The sequence below is a fragment of the Anas acuta genome, chromosome 3 (genome assembly GCF_963932015.1).
Source record: "Anas acuta chromosome 3, bAnaAcu1.1, whole genome shotgun sequence".
NCBI lineage: Eukaryota > Metazoa > Chordata > Aves > Anseriformes > Anatidae > Anas > Anas acuta.
The window spans coordinates 54353925-54362762 of NC_088981.1; the positions used below are offsets into that span (position 1 = coordinate 54353925).

An 8838-nucleotide genomic window follows, 5' to 3' on the forward strand; every position below is an offset into this window, starting at 1 on the left:
TTACCTTACACGTGTTGACAAAACTGCTTGGTGGGGAGAGAAGAAAAACCGCTGGTCTTTGTGAGCTGTCCCTCAGTAAATCAAGCTATGGGAGGATACAGCCTCTCTCTCCACCTCTTCCTATGACTTCTTCCCAATTGCCAAGTGTCCATCTACAACCCCTGTTCCACATTCATGTTTTTAGGTAAAAAATGAAGCACAGGTATAAGGATTTATGGTTTTGGGTGTCTGCCTACAGAATTCACAAAGGTCTTGCTTTTTGACCCTCAGAAGAAAAAAATATATTAAAAAAAAAGTTTTCTTCCTCCTTTCCTCCTTCTTTGTTACCTACCAGTCCTTTACCAACTTTTAGCGAATATCACTGGTTTGTTTGTTTGTTTTCAGGGATGCGTTAGGGAATAGTCAGTGGTCTGGCCACAGATGAGGTTTAAGTTTTCATCGCTTATTCTCCACAGCCCTGTCCTCTGCCACTCCCAACGCCAGCCCAGTTGGGAATACTTTCTCTTGAAAAAATTGTGGTTGTGGCGATGGTGGTGAAGACTTTCCTACCTCAGAGATGAAAGCAATAGTTCACCTCTGTTGGTTTAAACTTGTATGTATTGTGCAGCCTGTTGGAGTGCTCCTGCAGCTAGGTGCTTACGTCTGTAAATTATTGTCCTCTGTAAATTACTGTTCTCTTTCCACTCCTTGGACTAAGACACTTTTCCACGTGGTGGCTGGGTTTAAAAGTTGTTTTGCAGGCACTTTCTTCAAGGACTGTGGAGGAAGAGAGGAGAGGAATGCAGCTGATGCTCTACCTCCAGTAGCCCCACAAGTACCACGCTACCCCTCTGCTGTTCCAAAAATTTAAGTTAACCCAGATGGCAGAGTCCAGCTGAAAAAACCCTCTTCACCAATGTTCTTGCAGGCTTTTGTGCATCTGAATTTCACTTGTGATTCTCCCATAGATGAGTAGTGGGTAAGCCTTGTGTCGGTCATTTCTTTTATGAGACTCTGTGTGGCGGAGTCTTAGGGAATGACATAACAGATGTCACATAGGTGTTGTCTATCACATAATGAGCTTTATATTTAGGGGAAAAAAATAAAATAAAAGCAAGAAAATAAACAAAAGCAAACAAAGCCCTCTCACCACTCAGTATTTACATGACTGCAGCAATGTTTCATGTTGCTTGCAGCCCTTCCTTACAGAGTCACAGGTTTTCCCGAGCCTTCGGGTGAAGTCCTGGCCCACGCTGCCGTGCCCCAAAGAAAACACTGCAAAAATATTTCCCAGCCTCAAGTGCGGAAGCCGCCTCCTCGGGTACCTCGCTGGATTGGCCCGGAGGTAGCAGCTGCTGTGGGCGCAGCTTTTCTCTTTATTCCGTAAGCTGGCGGCAGGGCCCCAGCCCCGCTGTAAGCTGCGGGCAGTCCCTGACCTCCTTTCTGCCAGCCAGCCGTATGCTCCCACAGCCGCCTCCGCCGCGGCGGGCGTCCGGGGCCAAATCCTGCCCTCTGGGGCACGCAGCCCCCCCGGCTCTCAGGAAAGGGCAGGCTGCAAATCCTGCCCCTCTCCAGCCTCCTGCGGCTTCCAGCTCCCTCCGGGGGTCTCGGCCCCGCTTGGCGTCTCGGGCCTGCCGAAGAGCGCGTCCCTCCCCGGGCCCTAGCAAGGAGTTATAGGCAGGACACCGGATGGCACGAAATCTGTAAGTCATCGCCTTCATGGGGTAGCTTGTCCCAAGTGAATAGAAAGAATAGGATGGTTTTAAAAAAAAAAAAAAGCAACCAACTGCCAACGCTCTTTTTCTTTGTTTGTTTTTCTTTTAAATATAGCTCTGTCAGTTAAAGGATGGGCAGGGAAAGGAAATACTGGGTGTAGAAAATGAAAGCGTGGTTGGGCTGCCCAACCTCGTAGGGTTTTTTAGGAAAAGTCCAAAAAGCTCTCTAAACATGGGGAAATTCATGGAAATAAAAGGCTTGCTTTACCTCTTACTTCCAAGTTATATTTATAGTACTCAGATTGCATCTTCAGGTTTTCTCTCATCTCCTCATTCATACTTGAACATTATGTCTGCAGAACAAAGAAGCTGTACCTTTTTTTTTGCCTGTAAATTAAGAATTGACAACCATTTATCGGGCTGTGAAATGTTAAACAGTCACATTTTAATACAAACACCAAACTTGCACATTTTTTTTTTTCCACGTGGAATGTTACGAGAGAATAAAACTAGAAGAAATGCCTTGTCTCTGATTAAATCCACTACTGATATGCTCTGTGATCCGTGGAACGCAATAGTGGGGGAAGGAGAATAGCAAGATAAGGGCTTCAGAGAAGGATTTCATCTTTGAGCTCTTCCTGCATCATTAGCTTAACGTGGCTCCTGGAGGCCATACAGGCAAGACATATGTAAAAATGGACTAGAGTGTTTAGGAAGAGGGACCCATCTTTCTTGTTAGCTGTTTCAGATTACCTGATATGTGACTGGAAGCTACCCTGTCCAAACAAATAATGTTCTTCCTCAGATGTGGGAGTCGTTTTTTTGACCCTATCTGCATTTAATGTGCTTTCAGTGTATTCTGCTGGGGAAAACTTTCCATAGTTAGGTAGTCTGAGTTTCTAATAACTTCCTGAGTGCTTAGATGGCTCATGGACGTGTGTAAGTAAATACGTGATCGAGGCTGAGATAATTATAATTTGCACCAACTACTGGCTGCTACAAGTACATTTTTTTTCTCCCTCCTGTGTCTTGAGACTTAACTCACTTATCAATTTGTGATAAGGGGGGATCATGAAGGCACAAAATGGTGTTCCCATTGTTGTAGACGTACGTGAATTAGCTTAAAAAAAAAAAAAAAAAAAAAGAAATCTAAGAAGCACAAGTGTTATGACTGAAACTGCAGATATCTTGGAAGGGGCAGCATTAATTACATTGAAGATCAGATGTCTTATTGATGGTGACTGCTCTACGCCCGAGACATCGAAACTGCAGCTCTTCCAAATTTCTCCAGGTGCCTGCTGCACCTCAGGACAGCTGCTGTCTTTGTCTCCGTTCAGGTGGTGGTAGCGGGCTGGCTTGAAGAGATCTACATATTCTGATTATGAGAAGGGTTTATTTACTTCATCACCTAAACATAGGCTATCACGCTGAAGGGGATTACTGGACTGCACTGGTAATCAACCTAAAGTGGTTTTGTTGGCATGGGACCTACCAAACCCTTTTTTCCTGCCATCACCTGTTCTGTCTCTGCACTTAAGAGACTTGCTCACTGGCTTGTGCACAGTGCTTGTGCAGTATCTTGCACAGCTGCAAGATACAAGTTTCCTTTTCTTTCAAGCTTTATTTGTTTTTTGTTCTTTTTTTCCCCTCTTTCTGATTCATAAAGGTCAAAGTTCAAGCCATATATATGCATTTCTTCCTGACCCAGCATCTACATCCCGTGGGACCTGTGCAGGCCATCTGCCTGAGATTCAGGCAGACCCCTCTGCTCTTTTGTCCTTAGTGGACCATTCCCCACAGGTTTGCATTCTGTTGCCGGCTTGCCTGAGCCTCGGTGTTGCTTGTGCCCTTGGGCATAACACCTTTTTCTGAGTACAGCCTTACCTGCAATATAGCTCTGGCAGGTTGGCTGTGCTTTGTGCTGTCAGAGTGTACAACTTAGGAGGTAATGTTTCAGGGATCACGGCTGGGCTAGAAGTTGGCTGTATGGGGACATGCCACCATTTAGGTAAGGAATATTTTTTTACTGTAGCTTTTTGCATCAGAAGGTATAAAGGAGGAGAAATGTTTTGGTGGGTATTTACCTACACAGCACAGTTACTTTGGTAAGTGATAAGAAGGAATGTCTTTCTATAGCCAGTGAGATAGGACTTGCCTCTTTCCTCTTCCATAGTATCCCTTCAGAGATGAGTAAAACAATTTTGTATAGCAGGGCTGTATGCTTCTTTTGGCTTTTATACTGGGTCCTGACCTCCATTCTCAAGTGATGTGGGGGAAAAAATTAACATTTGCTTTCAATTTTGCTGTTGTCACATTGCTGTAGAATTCAGTGCTCTCACACTTGAAGTCTTCTGTGGATCAACCAAATGAATCAAGGACACAAGCTAAAATAGTTTTTAATGAGTTCTTCAAATTGAAAAGTAGTATATTATTTTCCATAAATTATTTTGCTTCTACTTAACCATCGTGGTACTTATCTTCCTGGGTGGTCATGTTATCCCTCTGAAATTTACTGCAGTGGAAGTGGATGAAGCCTGAATGATATTTCTCACCCAGCCGTTCTTTAAATGTGGTTTCCCCAAAACATTAATGATTTCCCTATGCTTTCATTTTCCATTAAGAATAATTTAAACCGCTCCATAATTAGATCCTAATTTCTTTAGCAGAACTTAAAACAAGCGTGCGTTCCGTCTACATGGTTTTGAGCATCATCAGCACTATATTCATCCAGTTTTGCAGAGAAAACAAAAATGTGAACAGAATTGCTTGTTTTAAACTAGGTCCAGGTAGGGAACAAAAGCATTACACAAATTATATTATAAGTAATTATATTATTAGCATTGCATGTTACAAAGGAGAAGGTTGCCTATCTGTGGCCTGCTCCAGAAGGGATGCCATGCTGTTGACCTGGGCTACAATTTGATGGTTGTTGGAGCCAGGCTCACGGCTGTTTCCTTCATCTCTTCTCACACCCAACCCTTCCAGGGGCCATTCCTGCTCAGAAAGCAAAGCTGGGAGACAGGGGGTTAGTCTTCTTGCAAGCTTTAAGTTGCACCATTTCACAAAGTGGTCCTGTGAGGGCCCAACACAGGAAGGTGATGGTGGTGGTGGTGGTGGTGCCCAATGCCAGGAATGGGAGAGGCAGGAGCAAGGAGCGTTTGACTTCTCTGCAGGCCAATACATCGACTAATTTTTTTCCTCAAAACCTTTTAGTGACACCTCACATCAGAATTAGAGACTCAAAAAATTAGTAAAATGAATACAGTGTTAGAGAACAACAGCTAAGAAAACACCCTTCCATTTTCTTCCATACCCCTAAGACTACCCAAATCACAAGCTCCGTGTACCCCAGTTTGCCACCCAAGGTAAACATGCACATAAGCAGGAGGTGAATAACTGGCTCTATGAATGATGAGCAATTGATTATTAATGTCCAAATTTGTCATTTGTAATTGTACCTGGACTGATTTCTGAACAGCTTACCCACTTTGTAGGTTTTAGGCATCATGCACATAGGCACGTTCATGTTTTTCTTTTCTGGTGTACCTGTTTCAGAGTAGAAATATTTTTCAAAAACAGGCTGAACTTCAGCTATTTTGGAGTACATATTTATGACTTGCTGATTATTTCTCCTAGTGTCTTTTCTAAAATCTGATGGGGGAAACCCTGCTTTTAGTTATTTTACAACTTTGTTGACAGTTTGTGCTGTAACAGCTATGATGTGATTGGATTTGTGCCAAGTTGGGAAGTTCTGAGTGGAAACTTGTAGCCTTCTGTTTATGAAAGCCTGGATTTCTCTGTCACATGCACACTCGTCTTCTATGGGAGGAAGGTTTTTCTGTGATTCATTAGAAAAAATCAGAAGCTTTGCCTTGAAATCTGCTATCATTGACAGATAAAATACTGGGAGTCAAAGGAAAAGAAAAACAAAACCGCAGGGATCCTGGGGGAAGATTGAGCCTCAGTACCAGTGAGGGACTTCTCAGCCATGGCTGTAGCACATGTGGGAACATGCTTCCCTTCCCCTTATGTTTCCTCTTCAAATCCTTTCCTAGATGCTAGAAAGAAAAATGACCTTTCAGAACTGAAAGCGAGTATTGCCAATTCCGTGCATTTCTTCGGTGACGGACAATTTACCCTAATACCTCTGTCCTTATGTCTTATTTATCTCTCAAAATCTTTTTATCTAGTCTGTAATATGCTGAATGTTAACAAAATTTTCAAACATTGAAAAACTGAAGAAAGGCGGTAGGGATTTTCTCTCTCCTCTTTTTCAGGGAGAATGATATTAAGCACTGTTTTGGTTTTGAAGCCAACCTCTTAGTGTAACATGCTATTATTTAATCGTCATTATGTTTATTATACAAATGAAATGTTTTTATTGGACAGTGCGTATGTATAAACACACAAAATTATTCACATAGCCCCATGCACATTTCTTCTGGGAGATTCCTGTGTCTGAAACGTAGGGAGCAGAGCGATTTCTCACTTTTCAAGAGCTACTTTCCAAGTTGCCAGTCATCAAAGTATCCAGTGGCATTATAGTGAATATAGGGAAATAGGATGTGATTTCAGTCCTACTTGGAGTGCACGGGTGTCCCTATCATAACAAACATGGATGTCTGCAGTATTTGTTTCCAAACCTAATAGAGAATTGAGCAAATAGATTTGATTTTTCAATAGTTGTAAAGGGAGGCACTGTGAGCCTTACACATTTAAAAAGACAAAGGCTGCCATGTCCAGCTTCTTTTATGTGCACTCAGCATGTGGAAAGGTGCTCCACAGATTGTCAGATCGTCTTGAAATACCCAGGTAAAAGTAAATTCCGTTCACCATGCAATATTTCTTCTGAAAAAAAAAAAACAAAACCAGGCTCTCTCTGCACTCCCCCTTCTCTCCCCTGGAAGCTTCAGTAGGAAGTGAGGTTTCAAGTAAAATGCTGGAAATGTGGGAAAACCCATGCTTGGTACTTAGTGAGGAATAATAGCTCTTGACTTCTCAAAGCACAAAACATGTTTTGCTTCCCAGAAAAAAAAGTCCTAAGCCTTGGAATAATTGTATTTCTAGAATGTCTCCTAAGTGGAATATTCCCTTTATCCTTTTTTCACCACTCCTGGTATTTCTTTTTTTTTTTCTCTTTTGTTTCTGTTGGTGATTTAACAAGTGGTTCTTTTTTTGTACTTTGTTTGCAAAGATCTAGGGGAGCGAGCAGGAGGGTGAGCTGGAAGCGCAGACCTCAGGTGGCAGCAGGGTTTGTTGCAGATGTCTGTGCAGGGACAACCGGCGTGTGCGTGTGCGCGAGTGCGCGTGTGTTGTGAAATAAAGGGGAAAGCAGAGGTTTGCTCATTTGTTTGCCCATTGTGAAGCTGTCCTGCACCTTTCTCCTCCTTTGTGGCAGGGTGAAGGCTGCTGAATGGCGGCCTTGTGCCGTTTGTTGGTTTTAAACCTCGCTGCTAATCCACAGGAACCTGCTGGTGCGCGCAGCAGGAGCGCTGTGTGACAAGTGGAGATCTGGGCGGGGGGCGCGCGGGGGGTCACCGGGGATAATCATCATTCAGCCAGCAGCCTTTGTCACCCCTAAGCCTAATTGTTACCCTCTGCTGGTAACCACATTGAAGTGCTGGCCTTTTAAGTGCTGCTTGATTTTGCTTGGCACAGGCTCGCGGACCGGATCGTTCCTCCTTGGGTTTACATCCTCTCAGCTCCGCTGCGTTTTGTTCTGAGCCTCGCCGAGTTTTCGGCACCCCCTGAAGTAACTCAGGAGAGTCCAAAGCGACAGAAGGAGCCGGATGGAAACAGTTAACAAGTTTCTCCCTGTCAGGAGCAGGGCTCAAAATGAGGCAGAAAGCTTTCCTGCTCTGCAGGCCGGCTGGCCTGTGCAGCCTGCATAGGAGCAGTAACTTGCCCTGATAGGGATACTGGACTGTAGAGCAGCCCTCTGCCAGCAGCAGCAGCAATGTAGCCTTCACGGTACGGATGGGGGTGGCAGGGACACTTCCATGTCCCTCCCCGTGCCCCCTGCCTGGCCGCTTGCAGGCGCTGACTGAAGCTGAGGCCGTGAGAGGAAGGCCTGAGCAAACTACACTTCCCGTGTACAGGGAGGGGGAGAGGAGGATCGAATGATTTAAAAACAATAAAGAAAAAACCTGTAAGAGTGATATCTTTTTCTAACAGTTGGGAACTGGTTCTTCAGCTTTCCATGCCAGTTACCCGTGCTGAAGTAGGCTTTGCACTTTGTTTTCCTTGAAGAAGCTAGTGCAGGAGCAGCTAATGTGAAGCACAGCAGCTACAGCAGAGCCTGAACCTACGGCTTTGCAATGGGCAAGTACCTTGCACGTCGAGTAAGTTTGTGGGGTGGGAGAGGGTTGTTTGTTGGCCCCCTCAGCCCCTTGGCGGTGGGTTGTGTGCCAGCCATTACCTAACGCTGCTTGGGCTTGCACCAGGAGGAAAATCCCCAAGTTGGTGGTGCGGGCTGTGGAGCTGCTTTTGATCAAATACACTTGCCTCTGAAGCACTTGGATGCAATGCGACTGTCGTCTCTGCCGCCCTCTGACAGGCAGCTTCTGAAAGTCAGTAGTAGTGATGGTAAATCTAGGGTTGCTACAGGCATCTGGTTACACAGCATGGTTACAGTCTTATTTTCAAGTCCAGTCCTTCCACCTGGCTCAGTATTTCATCAGGAGGCTCGATAATACATCGAAGAGTAGGATGAACATTTTGACCATTTAGTGCTTGCTGCTCTTTTAGGATAGAAGCGGGCCATGAATTTGTCAGGCTTGTCTGTGTGTGTTGCCCCATGTTGCACTGGTCTGATTCCCTACCACCCCTTGGCACATCTGCCTGCTGCGGGGATTTCTTCGCGAACCGTGCCAGCCCTAGTGGTACCTGTGTGGACTTGGCACTTCGTCAAAAAGATGTAACCAGTAAAAAATAAAAATTCAGCACTCAGCTGTTGTATTTTCACCCTTCTGTGATGTGCATTTAATTGTAATTACTGAATCAGGTTAATAACTCTGCAACTGTTTTTTCAGGACATGTCTCAGGAAGGCTATGGAACCAGATCTCAACCCCCTATGGCCCCAGGAAAGCCTAACCATGAAGACTTGAATCTAATCCAGCAAGAAAGACCATCGAGCTTACCAGT

At 44.6% G+C, this 8838-nt stretch overlaps 1 protein-coding gene across 7 annotated transcripts in view; it reads left to right on the forward strand.

Moving 5' to 3' along the window:
• Window positions 1-8838, forward strand: part of ARID1B (AT-rich interaction domain 1B) — a 320528-nt gene that overhangs the window by 91194 nt on the left and 220496 nt on the right. For all 7 annotated transcript variants that reach the window (XM_068677174.1, XM_068677171.1, XM_068677175.1 and 4 more), the window contains exon 4: window positions 8726-8836. In XM_068677174.1, the coding sequence (XP_068533275.1) occupies window positions 8726-8836 (111 nt within the window). The remainder of the gene's footprint in view (window positions 1-8725; window positions 8837-8838) is intronic.